This window comes from Acanthaster planci, linkage group LG07 (assembly GCF_054643075.1).
Source record: "Acanthaster planci isolate LZ-2023a linkage group LG07, COTS_SCS, whole genome shotgun sequence".
Lineage (NCBI taxonomy): Eukaryota > Metazoa > Echinodermata > Asteroidea > Valvatida > Acanthasteridae > Acanthaster > Acanthaster planci.
Window position 1 is genome coordinate 6,614,894 of NC_141783.1, and position 16,703 is coordinate 6,631,596.

The 16,703-nt window shown below is 39.7% G+C and overlaps 1 protein-coding gene across 2 annotated transcripts; it reads right to left on the reverse strand.

Moving 5' to 3' along the window:
- Positions 1–419: 419 nt before the first annotated feature.
- Positions 420–15,451, reverse strand: LOC110978608 (putative phosphomannomutase). 2 transcript variants are annotated; one of them, XM_022233731.2, is made up of 8 exons: positions 15,297–15,451; positions 14,196–14,652; positions 10,333–10,530; positions 9,097–9,188; positions 8,130–8,229; positions 6,194–6,269; positions 4,785–4,897; positions 420–3,172 (listed from the first exon to the last, which is right to left on the reverse strand). In XM_022233731.2, the coding sequence occupies exons 2-8, from the start codon at positions 14,259–14,261 to the stop codon at positions 3,053–3,055; spliced, it is 765 nt and encodes a 254-aa protein (XP_022089423.1). In that variant the 5' UTR covers positions 14,262–14,652; positions 15,297–15,451; the 3' UTR covers positions 420–3,052. The 2 variants fall into 2 exon arrangements, with proteins under 2 accessions (XP_022089423.1, XP_086995520.1); XM_087139394.1 differs by lacking the exon at positions 15,297–15,451 and having other exon boundaries at positions 14,196–14,839.
- Between the last annotated feature and the right edge of the window lie 1,252 nt (positions 15,452–16,703).

Genomic DNA, 16,703 nt, shown 5'->3' on the forward strand with positions numbered 1-16,703 from the left:
ATAAACCAAGGACAGATCCACACAAGGTTTTTTGAGGGGCGGGGGGAAGGCCAAACCAGAATTTTTACACGTGTAACCTTCAACGGATGACGGATGAGGCTAACGGCTTTTTTTACACGCATCTGGAAGGAAAGGAAATGAAAAACGTTCTCCTTCGTCTCAAAGGCTGCTTCGCAGGCTGCTTCGCAGGCTGCTTCGAAGGCTACTTCGAGCAAAAGCGGAAGTGAAGCAATCTTGATGTCACCAGTTTGGATCATGTATAACGCAATCGGTGTGAGTTTTGTCTCCTACCTACGTCTCACCCAGTTTTTACTTCATCCCACTCCCAAAAAAACCTGAGAGCCACGACTGATGTAATTTTTCTTCCCAGTTGCCAATAATCCCTCTCCAATAAAAAAAATTGGTGGAGCGCTTTCAAGTCCGTTTAATCCCTGCTGCTATATTCTGAATTGCTTTCTTTTAACTTGCTGATTGAATTCAGAAATTATTTTTTTATCAAACAGAACTCAGTAAACAACATGTGACCTGTGCAGGTAGAATTTTACATGAGTTTAATTTGAAAAAAAAAAAGAAAAACAAGAAAAGTGACATAAAGATCTAACTAATTAACACAGACCAGAACTGATTAAAAGTGTGAGGTTCAAGTACAACAAAGATTATAAAAATAGGTTTCAAATATATTTGTATCAAGAACAATCTGGCTATTTATACACCTAGTTTCTGCAAGGACAGGATGGATTATTTAAGTAACCTCTCCTATTTCATAAAAAAGAGAAATTATACAAATAAATTACTAGACATGAAAAGTAATGTGAATAAAAATGAAATTAAAACTGAAAATAAGCTAGACATACATCACAACATACTATTCACCGTACCCAAAGACAAACACCATGAAAAATGAAAATTGAGTAACCTGGGCAACCAGAATAATGTCTCTAAAGACAGCACATCCTCACGCTACAAGGTCCTCTGGCTAAGTTCCAAACTACATACTGAAAATGTGGTGCAGTAGGAATCGACCCTAACCAAGAATTCCCTACTGCACAAACTCACACTTCAGAGTAAACCAAAAAGAACCTGACTACAGCACTGGCATATTAACGTCTGAATGACATTCATTCTGGTGAAGTTGTAGCTGATCCTCCCATGGGTGTGCGGTGCATAAATTGGTCAGTACTGAATTACATACAAATAAAAATGAACGTGAAAGATCATACCACTATATGGGTGTTAACATATCAGCGAAATCCCATAGTTACGGTGGCTATGCATCTCTTATAAGTTACTGTCAAGGCATTCCATCACAATACCGTACATATGAACAATTCTCACATCTTTATCTGCGGTCTTTTCACTGCTGTTTGATAAAAACAAATGTCAAAGACAATGTTCAGACTCTACAAACTACATGTAAATACATGATTTTTTGCTAGCAGCGAAAATATTACTCTTTTTTGAAATACATGTACAACACTGTAATCACAGCTAAGAACTGTATCTATCCAAAGCTGTAATGACATCTATACTTATTTCCCATTATTTACATGTACTTCACCTGTTCACACAAAATGATTTATTATTGCTATACAAGAACATGTCTATTAAGCTTTAATTTTTATCATAAATACGGATAAATTACATGCTACATCAAGAAGATAAAAACATAAAAACAATCACTGAAATAACACAACAAAGAAAGAAGTTCACTGGTGCCTGGAAAAAGCCTGTGAAGAACCTACAAGCATCCCCAAAATAACAAGCAAAATAAAACTATTTAGTGTTCTCATTAATGTGAAACGTTACACTGCGGCTGCTTGCATCTTCACAATAATAAAAATGTTACTGCAAACTGGGGTCCAGGCAGTCGAGTTCATCGTAAACCTTCAAAGTAAGTCCAAGATAGGGTCCAAGGAAATGGGACATCAGCAAGGCCACGGGATGAATTTTTTCCAAGTTTATTTCAATAGCTTGTGACTGATTAACTACAAACCATGCCTATAAAAACACACTGATGGGATGCACACATGCTGTCTTGTTAGGTCAACTTCAATAGAAATCTCTACAAATTGAATGGAATGATTAAATACTCTTAGAGCTTAATCTGTTTGGAGTACCTTGAGGCAGAAAATGATACCAATGATTTTTTTTAATGAATACTGTTTGACTTTCAACAAGCGAAGACAGATAAGTATAAAGTAGCTTGCAGCTAAGATCAAAACCTCTCTGAAACAAAGTGAAGCCCAATTCAATAGAATTTTTTAAAACTTATTTCATAAAATCTCTTGTAATTTCCCTGGTATCCATCACAATTCTGCACACAAGCACACCTTATTTATTCTGAAACAGAAAAGAACCAAGTCTCCATGTGTCCCTGCAAATTTCAAATAACGAGCCAGGTAAGAGCATGGAGTGACTTAACAAATATGGGGGCCCATTTCATAGCGCTGCTTAATTGCCAATTTCTGCATAACAGGGTTCATGTCTCTTTGATGTCTTTGATGCATCAGTGCATCCATACCATGGGATAATAATCATGGAGCAACATGGTTTCCTGCTATTGTTCGGGAGTGTCTCAAAGGCTGTAATGCCAAAGAACGTTTTACTGGGGTTCATTACTTATTCCAGTTATTCCGCATGTGTGCACACTAACTTGAGAAAGGTGTGTTCCTGACAGTGAATTCCCATCAACAGCATTTCCAGTGGGAACACCCACTCACGCAACGTAGTTGAGGGGACATTTAAAACTTAACATTTCACCTATTTTGTGGGGACCAAAAACATTGTGAGGATTCTGAAATGTCCCCACAACTCGGTTCAAATTTCCCTAACAAAAGAACTTGATCCCTAAATGCGGTAAATGCCTACCCAGGAATGCAACATTTCAATTTGTACAAAGTCCCTTTAGCACAACTTTTCTGCTAATTGCTAAGCAGTGCTATGAATTTGGGCCCAGGCTATTGAAAAAAATCAAAGCAAACCAATTTTGCTGAGTTGAGTAAATGTTGCAGCATTTATTGTGCGCCTGCCTTACTGGTCGATTCAGGGAAGATTACAGCGTGATTCCATTTTGACTTAGAAGCTCCAATACTTGTTTCTTGGTGTCAGGAGGATTCATGACTCGATGGCCAATGGTCCGAGGATCGCTGTAGATCTCGTGGTCATTGCCACCCTGAATAGAAAGAAAAAATACAAGACTACATTTACATGTTAAAAAAAAAGATGCTCTGACCCACGTGAATCGACATAAAGAAGTAAATAAAAGGCAAGTCACTGAAGCATTGATAAAATTGGCAAAAAGTATGAGACAAACAAGTAAGCATCCAGCGCTGGATTGGCAAACTGTATATGGCATAAGTAATGACTATTATGCCATTTGATAGACAATCCGCACTACCTTTTTTTACATGAAACAAGCCTCTCTATAAACAGCAAGCCTCAACCTTAAGCTTTTTTTAACAAGCCTTCTAGGCAACTTAACTTACTTTTTTTTTACTTGTCCACAGAAATTTTCACTAACCCACTGGACATTTTCAGCAAGACCTACTTTTTTCATCTTTATTATTTCTACTGTTGCTGTGGAGTCTTGCTGTCAACTTTCAAAACTTAACAGTGGAGGATTCAAAACCTAAAAGTTATAATAAACAACATGTATAATCAATTTTGCATTTGTTTTTTCATCTTTACAAATATGATAAATGACAAACAGGTTGGTATTTCTTTACTGGCCTGCAAGGCAACGAATGTGTTTTACTACAAAAAAGCAGCCAGCAATGGTTTTTACTAGAATCTGCACGTCCGTCTCATGCTAACGTTGAGGCCTGATTTATAGATTCTATTGTATGGCACATGGTTGCTAACAACCAAATGTTAGTCAACTACAATGGTGATCAATCTTGGGGAACAACATCGGTAAGTTTAGCATCATATAACCCTGAAGCAGTTCTAACCAATCAATGCCACTTCATGTGATTGAGGATATTATCATCGTGCAGTAAAAGGGCATGACACAACAGACATAAAAAAACAGAGGCATGTAATGAAAACATTTTACCTTGCTACTTGTAAATTAAATCTAATGTGATGTGTAAAACACGGCAAATACTTCAGACTTTCATTAAGGTCTTCATTAAAAGGAGCGACTCAAAATTTGGAACACGATTAGAACATCTGAATGAGAACATTGTTTGTTCCATTTTGTAACAGTTCGGAAACAACATTGTGCATTCCCGAATTGGGAATAGTGATCTTGGCTTTCTGATGCTTTCCTAGAAACAGCCCATTCCCAATAGGAACAAGATGGAATTACTGGGAGTTACCCATGAGCACTCATGGTGCACCTCATAGTGAAGCACAGGTACGAAGTGAATAGCAGAAGAGAATGAAACTGTGTGCCCGATCTACCTCCAGTAGAAGCGCCCTCTCATCGGTTTAAAAGAGCCATGTTGGTCGTGAGAGTTCATGTTGTTGGCAGTGATCCAACCCGAAGGCATGCATTTCATATTCATTCAGGAACTGGTAATGTTCAGTTCCAACCAAAGGAGCATCCATTGTTAAGAAAACTACGCCCTCGCTTGGTCCAGCTTGAGGCTCATTGTGAACTCAACCCCAAAAGAGGTTGAAATAATGAAATTATTCAAAATCTATGAACAAACTGTAGTGAGTTAAAACAAAGATTTTAAAGGGATAAAGACTTATGGATCAAAGTATGTTCATCTACATTTCTCTCTATACCAACCCCCCCTTTTGTAAAAAAAAAAAAAAAGAGTCTTACAAGATTTTACCTTTTCAACTTTATCACCAAAGAAATGAATTGTATCGAAGTCTTTCTCCAGGTACTGTAGACAATACCTCTTGTCCCAGCCAATAGGAAATGCATCGATACTAATCTGGCCACCTGCAACAACAGTCACAAAAATTAAACAATATTAAAAACAGACGGTAATAATTTTAAGGGAATAAATATGTCTTTGGCTGGTCTTAAACGTGTGTTTAAGACTGGCTCAGGAGAATCAGTGTTCGTTCTCCTGAGGAAGGTCTTAAACGTTAGTTTGAGACCAGACAAGCTCATATTTACTCAGGGAGTCAAAAGAAGTCAACATAAAATGGATTTCCAAAAATTTTATTCTCAAATTTTACTCTTATTGTCCCAAACACCCCTGTCCATTTTATGGTATATTCCTTTTGAAAGTTGTCCAATAGAATCTCCTTCAATGAACTTAGTGCACGCGTGGCGCATCACGAGCACACAGACTCCTGACCAGTCTGACCCGATTAAACTGTCTCGTATCCATGTGCCAGAACATGATTTACGAAACATTATCACTTCTCAATGGGCATTATCAAATGTTAATACATGGTCAAATGACACGTTTCGACCAGAAAAACTGTCACATGTATTTATGAATAATGGTTAAATAGAACTTGCATGTTTAATATATAAATCCTATTTTACGAGTAAAAAAGTCCCCAGAATGTCCTTCAGCAAGGGGAGGTAACACAGTAATAAACCACAGAATGCAATGATTAACGAAACCACTCCAACCAACAAAGATAAACATGAGAGTGCTGATAAGAAAATTTGAGTTTTATGTTTGACTTCCTGGGAACAAGGGTCAGGTATAGAAAGGAGTGGGTATGCCATACACGTGTACATATATACATCAGTAAGTGCAACGTCATTCCGGGCAAATTTTTTATATCCAAACACAATAAGTGCAATTCACAATACTGTTCGACCGTCATTTGAGAGTGTAATCCAATAGCAATGTGCAGTGCACAGAGTGAAAAGGTCAACGTCCTGCGACTCTGTTATGCAGGCATCAGGCAGCACTTCTTCAATCCTTCTTCACGCTTTCACATCCAAATGTTGCACTTCCCCCCCTCTTGTCATTCTGCGAGATGCCACCATCAGTGAAACATTTATTCCAGTCCGCAGCTCACATTGATTTCTTCTGCAAGGTATTTTTTTTAGCTGTCAAAGCAATCTTGGTGTAAATCATTGTGTCACTCATCAAACCCTGAGCCAGAAATATACCTTCCTGGGATAAACGCTTCAAGCATACTATACTGTACATCACACTTATTACTAGGGTAGAAAGAACAAAGAACAATTAATGCTGCAAATGTACTACAGCACTGTCAAATGATTCACTGCACATTTGAACCTAATCTTTCACTTCCATATACGTACCAATTGAAAATTCCCATCCATCGGCAGTGAATTTTTCTCTAAGGTGTTTTACCATCTCCTCTCGTATATGCTCTTTCTGTAATGAGAAAAATATGTAAAAATGATCAGAATTGTGTAGGCTTTAAGGTAATAATGTGTTCTTCATCACAAACTACTATCCCAAGCTTCAGTTCCATGTATGAGTGCACTAGCGTTTTAGCTAGTGAGTCGTGCAGCCATGTTTTGCACAGTCAGTTTCATGAAATCACGGCCCATTTTTTCAAGCACGGCCTGGCGGTGCAAATCAAGCCGTGCACTACTTAATTCGAGTCTTGCGTAATCTGGATCCCAAAAAAAGGGGAAAATAAAATCTGAGCTAAAATTCAGTCTTTTCCCATGCATTTTCCCTCATCAACCAAGTCCAACATAGAAAACACGCTCCAGTAAAGCATATGTACACGTACACTGGGACTATGGTTCAGATGTTTGGTTCAAACGTATTAACACCAGTAGGCGGGTTCCCTTACTTACAAATAATGAACTACAGCACCATATCTATAAACTTGTAACAAAATAAAAAGAGGGAGCCATACTTGTTCACCAGAAATCAATCGTACATGTAATCAACCTCATTTCCATGGCAATCGTTAGCCGCCATATTGCACCCACTCTCGCAGGAGGTAGTCCATGGGGACGAGGTTGACATATAATCATTGAGGGCTTGTCCTGCATGCTCACTATATGATCATCCAGAACGAAATGAAAACTTGTAGAATTTCTTCTCGAAAGCAAGGGCTGGCCTACACGTAATCTTTGTTGTTGTCAATAATCAGCATAAAGCTTGTTTAGGTTCTTCTACTTTAATGGAAAAAATTGTCAAACTCTTCCGATACCATGTTCAGACTCGTGCACAAGCACAAGCACATGGCCTGCCTGTGGTGTACGTGTGTGCGTGTAAAGTGTGCATATGTACACGTACTACGCGTGTATGACATATTTTTTTCATCCACATTGAAGTCGAGTCTTGCACTCAATTTGCTCGTTCTTAGCCAAATTACCGAAGGAAACATGTATGTAGGAATACTGGGATTCATTTTAACTCAGTATTTATTTTTGTTGCTTATCACATAATAATCTGAATGTACTGTATTGCAAACAGAAAGGCAGAAAAACGCTTGTCAAGTACTGACCTGCATTATTACCTGCATACCATTTTTTTTAACATAACATTTTAAAATAAAGTGGTGATGAGAAATCTGTTCAAAGGTGTTTGTCATTATTCGCTTCTTTGTAGCAGGGCTGATTAATCACACTATATAAAACAACAACCGCACACAGTTTTACAATTAATTTTTTTTTTCTAAAAGCTGTTATTCTTGGTCAGAGCTGAGTAAGTGGCTGGGTGCAATGAGAAATTGCCAAACACAATTGGACTAAAAACAGCAACAGACTGCAATGTTGCATTTTGTTGCATGCATCGGGTTTCTATTTTCAGCTTTTCTGTTGCATTTGAAATGGTACAAATCCTGATACAGCCATAAAGCTGTAAGTGAAACATTTTGTGTGGTGCTTTTAGTCAACCTGCAAAAGTGACAGACTGCTCTGTGCTATAGACCTACAACATAATGACGTAATGCAGTGCTTACCGCGGTGCATTTTTGGCGAAAGGTGGGGTTGTTGCAGGAACGCGTCAACGTGACACACTGCATTACGTCATTATGTTGTAGGTCTATTGGACTGTATGAAATCTCTGACTACACTTCCACTGTTCAGAGCAATGTTCCGAGGTATTTAATTAGACAGAAAAGGTGATGACAGAAGGGTTGAAAGCTCATGTTGATTGATGACATTCAACAGTCGACCAATCTTGCAGACTGACTGATCACTATACTGACCATTTACGCAAAGCAAGAAGCTTCAAGTCTGCAGGGAGTGTCGAAATGAAATGGCAGCTCACCTGATCGAGGTCTGAGAATTGCTGGCGTTCTGCTTGAGAGCAACTCCGGCCCACTGGACAAAAATTGATCATGCCATTGCGGAACTCAACAAATGTCCCCCTGGATGGAGAGAAATACAGTTGAAAATCAAAGGTTCTAATGCAGGGCAACAGATACACATAACATGCTGAAAGCCTTGCCCCTCCTTGAAATGGGGGGGGGGGATTTTCAGGATTCAGGAGAAAAAATGGCCTCCTTGACAGTCAGCTCCACTGCTCTCGTCCTTTCAGATACTCCAAGGCAACAGAATATTTGAAGAAAATAAGTTTAATGCACGAACCTCGTAAATCTAACCAACTGAAACACGGGAGTTGTCATGTACAGGCGCATCAAGGCATTCTGAGATTACAATATTAACACAAGTGCATAAAATGACTATAACCTGATAGAATCTATTAAAGCATCCCATTCTGGGCAGGTGTGCTAGTCAACTTTTGCAGTTTCCAATGCACTCCATGTAGAGGTATATGTATGTGGGTAATTCCAGAAATAAGGGGTAAAAAATGTGACATCTTTGTGTCTCTGTCACATCTGTCCTTTGTTATTTGACATGGAAATATCACCGGAATTGATTTCAAAGTATTACTATTTGTTTGGCAGTTAATCTGCATAAATTCATCACTCTTGGAAATTAGAAAATGTGTTCCGCACTTACAAAATCATATGTCAGATGTGACAGGGACACAAAAAAAAATGGACCCCTAATTTCTGGAATTGCACATGTGTAAATGCATTTATAGGCCAAGCTGACATAAATTGTGTTCAACTGGGGATGCTAGAAATTGCCTGTGGAGCGTACAGGTTATTCTAAAATAAGATAAAATACTTTGATGATACACATTTTCTAATTACGAATATCAGAGTTTGTCTGATATTTGTCTTTTGAGACAGCAGAAGAATTCTACGGTCTATGCAGCTAAGACTGACCTTTTGCACGGCAAGGTTAAGTTAGAGAGATAGCCCAGCGCAAAGTTGATCAATGATTGAAGTTTCTCATCACCCATGAAAGCTACCAGATTCTGACACGGCAAAAAATGCAACAGAAACAGGTTATGAAGTAATTACAAGAACACATAAACATATATGTAAGTAAGGTGCTTCAGTTCATGCACAGATCTCTGTGAGTTGGGACAATCAGCAAGAAAACCATGACTGGAAGTTCTCGAAGTGCAACTTCCCAGAGGGAGCTCCATCAACAAAACAGGGATGCTCTTTATTAAAGAATGAAGACACTGTTTTTCTAGGCTCTTATGTACTGCTGTGTCTATAGTGCGCCCTCAATGCACCGCATGGGACAGGGTCCGCCATATTGCATTAAACATGTGTTACAGTTCATGCCGAGTCACATTCCTTGCTCATTAGTTACGAGATATAACATGTACATGTGCTTAACATTATACTGTAGTGCCTAAATGTTGGCATTTTGAAGAAATCTCTACATTTATTGGTCCTGTTGCTACAATGTAGTTTAAAAAGTGCTACGGCATGAAAGAAAAGGACAACGAACATTTATGCACAAGACAGAAACTTTAGTTGATGGGGCTGAATCAGTTTATATTTCATCTTTCATTGGATAAAAATTTTAAATGTTCAGTGGTACCAGATTCCCAAATCAGTAGAAATTGGAAGGGAGCTTATTGAACATGTTAGAGAATGTGGTAAAATAGATTCCAAAAACAAGCAAGTGGGAGGTGGGAAACAAATACGAACAGCATGTTACAAGCATTTTAGACATGAAATGAGCAAGTAGTATTTTGTGCATACGAAAGTCAACATCTCGGTTTGCGAATTTAAACGTTGGAGTGGATGGCCATAAATTTGTAGTCAAATGACAAACAGGAGCAGTAAGTCGGCCTTTACTGCTGAGCATTTCCATCAGCTGCATTCAGTATCTCGTAAAACACTGAAGGAAAGTTTTGGAATGCAGTTTTGTTCCCTCCAAAAAAAATGAAAATTTCCATTTTTATGTTTTAGTGCATTTTTCCTCCAAATATTTGATTCCCCCAAAAATATTCCAACACATGTATTTAGTGTCAGAACAAATGTTCAAATATTTGAATATTCACGATAACCATACTAGTTAAGCAGACAATTATTTCAGGAGGGTAGGTCAATCTTATAAATTCCCTTTTGGTAATACATTGGCTTCCACAGACAGCTTACCATGATAGCTATAGGCTTCCCTTGCTTACAGGCCACCAGTCCGTTTTCAGCAAACACGTACTGAAAGCCCATTTTGTTCAAGGCCTCTTCACCGCCCATCTGCTCAGTGATTTTGCCCAAGTCCGAACCCCCTACCAAGCCGCAGCTGAATTTTTCACAAACACCGCTGATGAAAGCTTTCATGTCTGGTAAGATGATCTACAAAGAGTAAATAAAATTGACTCAGTGTGTCAGAAGACAGTGTCCTTGCCTACAAGATAATTTTCATGACTCCATGCCAAGTTTCAGGCTCTTACAGTAATTGCTTTTTTTTACAGGTCTAGTATTCGGTTTAAGTCAGTTTGCCTTAATAATGAGTTTTAAATTTAACTCTACACATTACATAAATCATCCGTAGTCTACAATTAAAGGGCAACATTACTTTTTGTTTTTAAACAAATCCTAAATTGCATGATATTTTAATTTTTTGGTGAAGAGTGGAGGCCACCATCTATCTTTTCTCGATCGGCCGCGCCTAAACATGATGGAGGCAAGTTGGGCTGCACAAGTGGCAACCATCTTTTTCATGTGTACACATGTATCTTGCCACTCACAATTCCACACTCAAATATAATCTTGAACAAATATGGGGCATGTGGCCTACTGGCCTAGTGGTTAGGGTTTGTAGCTTCTGATCATAGGGTCAGGAGTTCGAGTCCAGCTGGTGGCAGCATGTTGCGATCTAGGGCAAGTCACTTTACCCCTATGTGACTCTTTCCACCCAGAAGTAAATGGGTACCTGTGAGGGTTGACAAGGTTATGTCGAGCCATTTGCGCTAAAAATGGCAGCATCAGGCTAGTATACTCCCCAGGGAGCTGAGCTGGTTTCAGGAATGTTCAGATGATGTGAGCCCAATGTGCAGGGATGAGAATCTGGGCCTTTGAATGGCACTTTCCAGATACTGTGCCCATTATAAATGCTCTGATTAATATTTTTATTAAATATGATGTACTGATTGGTACAATGTATTTAGAAGTCCAATCAATTAATACTGGAAACACATTATTTACATGTACATGTTAAAACGCTTGTAAGGTACCAGTAAATAATCTTTGTTGATGCTTGTTGACTCTAAACACAACAGCATGACCCCTTTATAGGCAAAAACTGTGTCAACAGCACAACACAAGAAGCAATTTATGAGAAAATAGGCATGGACTTGCAATACATTTGAAAGTATTCTGAAATTTTGTTGAAGTTAAAATAAAACAAAGATGACAAAGAAAACACAGTAAGCAAAAAAAATGGCAAGAGTTCTATTATACGGACATAACTTATTTTCCCTTACGGTGGTTTGTAGAAAGTGATCACATGTCCTAAAAGTCAAATTTCGCAGTAAAAATATTGAGGTATCTACACCTACTTAGAAAACACTTTGAAATTCTTCAGATTAGTCCCATTGGGTTTGTGCACAGGGTGTCAAGTGACATCTGTGTGTGGAACTCTTTCCAAAAGAATGACTGATTCGAGGAAGAAATGAGCAGAGGAGAGTTGAAGGCAGTGATGGCAGTCATACACAAAACATCAATTTACATGTAGTCCCCCCCGACCATGACAGACAAACTCTCCCAATTTTATTCAATCAGGTCAGCTGCACTCTTTTCTATGTTGAATCCTGCTGGATAACCAAATTTATTTTGGGAAAACCATTGGCATTGCTAGTTCAAATGTGTACACAAAGTTGGGTATGCCTGAAACTGTGTCAAGGGCACAGGTGGAACAGTAAACATGGTTGGGGCGTAGGCCTAAAATAACAATCCCAAACACAGAATACAGTACACGCAGTCATGGTCACCGCACAATCAACACTCCACACCAAAGAATTAGAAAACACAGGCCTATAGGGCCTGCTCTTTTGAAATCCAAGTCGTGTTTTCCTACAAGTGGATGCTAAAACTATAGCTGGCCATCAGTACGAGCATAAAAGAATAACTCACAAAATGTTTAAAATCCCTCAACAACTACCATGTATACTAAATCTATCCATACTAGGCCTTGAAGTACTAGGCCTATACATATATGTACTACTAAATACTAGATGAAAAATTCAACCTTAGGGCCTATTTAAAATTAATGGGACAGATGCCCATTTTAATGAATTTGAGGTAAACTAAAAAAACAGCCAAAAGGTGATATTCCTGCCAACTTGGACCGCCCATCATGTCCATTCAAATTGTACCCAAATTACAGTAGTTTACTGACAATGTTGTAAAAACGGTCATTACACATACATGTGCATGTACATGATGTAACCATCCGTGAATGTATACTCAGCAGGTCCTAATTTTACCTCATACAGTCAAGTCTGATTGGTTTTCACAGTAAGTGGTGAAATAAGGGGCCTGGTGACTACACAGTCACAGGCATAGGCCTGGCGTTAAAGGGTACCAGAAATTGAAATCACTTAGTTCACATAAAGTGTTTCAAAATAACAATAAATATGAAACCATTTCAAAAGCATCACAAATTTGATGTTTTCCTCATTAACTGTGACCCCAAAATGAATAAAAACATCCTGCATTTCCCCGCCCACAAAAAATCCCCTTTTGGCCATTCGCACCGCACGCTTGCAATAGAGCACGTTGTGTTGATGTAACTTGGCCTGCTGGCAAACACTGTCTCAGGTCAAGAAACACACAGTAGGACTGTCTTTAAATTTCAACCATGAACGGAGGCAGTGTTTGCCTGTAGGCAAGCTACACCAAACACAAATGTAGCCTATTGCAAAGCACGCAATACTGCATATACTGTGCGCTTTGTAGATTGTACACTGGACATGTATATGTACATCATGTAAGCGTTCTGGCGATGACGTCATCCACTCAGCCTGGGAGTGCAAATGGCCGAAAGGGGATTTGTTTGTGGGCGGGGAAACGCAGGATCTTTTTATTAATTTATGCATGTTTGGGGTCACAATTAACAAGAAGTCATGATTAATGGAGAAAACATTAAATTTATGTTTTCAAAATGGTTAAATAAATAAAAAAATAAAATTTATTGTTTTTAAAATACTTCACGTGAACTAAATGCTTTCAATTTCTGGTAGCCTGCCCTTTAATATTGTCGTTCATTCTCAATAGTACCCTGTTCCTATAATAAGGAAACTAAGTCTACCTTTTTGAAATAACTTAAATTACCTACATGTAAGTAAGTTAGCGGTGATGTCCTGTTTCATATCACAAAGAAAAGAGGGAAGGGCTTTGGTTTTTGAGGGAAATTATGGGGTAAAACAGCAGCGTAAAATGATGCAACGAAGAGCTGTGAACAAAGACAAATCAGCACATGCTTGACCTGGAACCATAAAAGTTTCTTTTATGAAATTCAGTATATCCACAATGGCTGGGTTGGGTAACCTGATGTGAAACAAAATGGCATGATGCAGTCACCTTTCACCAAACTCGGGTAGGGTTTTCTTGCTTAAATATTGTCAAAATTTACCCATATTGGAGCTACTACTACTAGCAGACTGGACTGGGATTAAGGAATGGATCCGCAAGGTCTGAATGTCAGTTAGTTTGAACATGGAGGTAGAATCTACCTCCATGGTTTGAACAAGTGGACTTCGTTTTCCTTATTATAGGAACAGGGTCCTTATGGTAATGAACGCCTCAATATACATGTACCATGCATGTAAATACGTGTGTAGCCTATCGTTAACCTACATCATGATGACTTGCAAGTTGCAGTTGCGTACGGATGCTGCAGTGCCCCCGCGCTATGTATCGATACACAGTGTCGATGTCGTACATTTAACATGTTTAATTTTCATAAATGTAAGCAGACTTGTACTTGCTCAAGAATCCGGTAAAGAACAGTGCTGTACCTGTCTTGATGCAGTGAGCGTGCCATCCACGTCGAAGAGCAGCAATGTCCTTTTGTGGTTCTCCATCTTCACTTCGACCAATTTCTTTCTCGATCACGCGCGAAGACCCAGGAGCTCTGCCAGCTGATGTATCCGTTACGCAAGTGTGTACGTGTCATGTAGGCAGTCTGGTCTCCAGACAATCCCACTGAAAACAAGCCCATGAAGTTTTGGTCAGGCTCCAGTGTCCAACTTCCGGAAGCAAGATTTTTTATTACACTGTAGTCTAGGAATAGGGCATGTTCTTTCCTATGGTTTTATCGCCATATTGCTGGTCTTAAAGAAGAGATTAGTCTTCAGTCTTCGTGATGATAAATTCCGTGTCGAGTGAAACGCCAGACTTCTACTTCCGGGGAATCCATCATGCACTGTAATGATTACAGCTCCGGCTTCTGAGTCTTCTGTCTGCACTAACGTGCTGTGTAAAAAAAAACACAAGGAGCCCAGCTAGTTATATGCGGCTACGGCTATCTACCATAACCTCAGTCAAAGGGGCGATAGTGATGTGATGCTAATCAATAAAGGTTATAAATAAGCGAATAATTATTGGCACAAATAGCCTGAGTAGCTGAAAGTGCCATTAAAACAAATCAGCAACAACAACTGTAGCCCTCAAACAATTGGTTAGCGTGAAACTTACTCCAAACTGATTGCATCATTTTCAGCATCGATTGCATCAGAATTATTTACTATTTTGCACTTTAGCACTGTCGAATACTTTCTTTCTGTCCTCAACCAAACATTCGGGTGTGTGCTTTTAACTACTTCAAACAAGGGATAACCCGGGAACAGAATATCAGAGGACACTGAAACCATAGTTCCTTGCTCTATGCTGAAATAGGGGACTAGAATATCCTAGAGGGGATAATAATTTCCTCAGATAAACTATCTGTCTGGGACAGAACCCCCCCCCCCTTTATACCGGCGCTTCGGAATTTCAGTTTTACCACTTAAACCAGCCGGCGTCACCAGAACCGTGGGTTTCGTCGTCGCGCTTCCACGTTGGAGCGCGGCGGACGACGAACCCACAGTTTCTGGAGTACGCTCAGGACCACCACGTACCTCGATTTCCGCTGGGGGTTTCGTGACCCCTTGTCGGGAGCCAAGAGACGGTCGAAACACAAGCAGGGATGGGAGGCGTGGTAGGCCACAAAGCCGTCTCAAGGGGCTTTTCTCAGTCCGCTGGCTTTCTTCCTAAATCAACTTCCTCGGAACACCGTTCTCTGGCCGGTTGAAGTTCGGTAGTTAGGAAGGGGTCGACTGGGGGTCAGAGGGAACAGAGAAAGGAGAAAATGTAACTACATAGGCAAAAGACAGTGGGGATGGACTACTGAATCACCCCAACCAACCACCAACTATTGGTGTTAGTGGTGACCAGAGTGTTAGTGGTGAGATAAAAAAAATAGGCCTATAAGGCGGATTGCAAAGATTTTTTCGAACTTCCCAACAACCAAAAAATATTCAATAGCACTAAAAAGAGGACAAAAACCTAAACCTGCCTTTCCGATGTTAGATTATGCAGGAATGTAAAGCATGTTATTCTATGTTATGATGAACATCACCTTCAAGTTACTTCCCTCCAACACACACACACCTTTTCAAATTTCTGCGACTTGCAAGTCATCCCCGCCCCCTCTATTTCCCACTCTCAGCTCATCGCCTCCGTTTCGGTACAAATTTACGCCGCAGGTGAAAAACTTCTAGCCATCATCAAAACAGTAACTCGATCCCCTCTCTTTGATGATGGGTCGCGTCATTTTGGCTGATATGTCCGACCAGGGCCTCCCAGCGAAAAAGGCTGCATGGTGCGGAAAACTTGTAGTCACAAAGAAACGCGGTGGTCTCGATTACACACACTGACGAGCGTTAATTACGGAAGCGTAGTTAGGACATGACCAAATAATAGTTTTGCTGTACTAATTCGCCCAGGCGGATTACTACTCCACCCAGGCAGATTAGTATTTCGCCTAGGTAGATCATACCGTTTGTGTTTCACAATTTCTCCATTAATCCGCATGGGCGAAATACTAATCCGCCCAGGCGAAATAGTAATCCGCCTGGGCGGAATACTAATCCGCCCGTGCAGCCCGGTAATCCGCCCAGGCTAAACAGTAATCCGCCCTGGCAGAATAGTGGGTCAAACTTTTCTTGAGTTATGTCCTATACGCTTCGGTAATTTTGTGTACTGACGAACACATCTCCTTCTCGTTAATTTGAATAAAAAAATGGATGAAAATCATGCAAAGCAACTGACACACTGCATTAAGAATTCACCTTTGGTTTCAAGCTTGAATCCCTGTGAAGTGGGCTCCGATTTTGCAGCAAATATCCTATGGAAAGTGTACAGCGAAAGTCTTCCTAGTGAGTATAGGTCATGGAATTAAAGAATCGCGCGAAGTTTTTGGGTGCTTAAAGGACGGCGGACGAAACGAAACGAACGAAAGCGCAACAGTATAATGTTAAACGAGA

Bases quoted from the DNA above. Each gene is read 5' to 3' on its own strand.
- LOC110978608 (XM_022233731.2), bottom strand. From the start codon at position 14,261: ATGGAGAACCACAAAAGGACATTGCTGCTCTTCGACGTGGATGGCACG. The intron at 8,230-9,096 runs GTCAGTCTTAGC...CTCTCCATCCAG, and splicing joins TTAACCTTGCCGTGCAAAAG to GGGGACATTTGTTGAGTTCC. The intron at 4,898-6,193 runs GTACGTATATGG...CTGTTGTTGCAG, and splicing joins TGGATGGGAATTTTCAATTG to GTGGCCAGATTAGTATCGAT.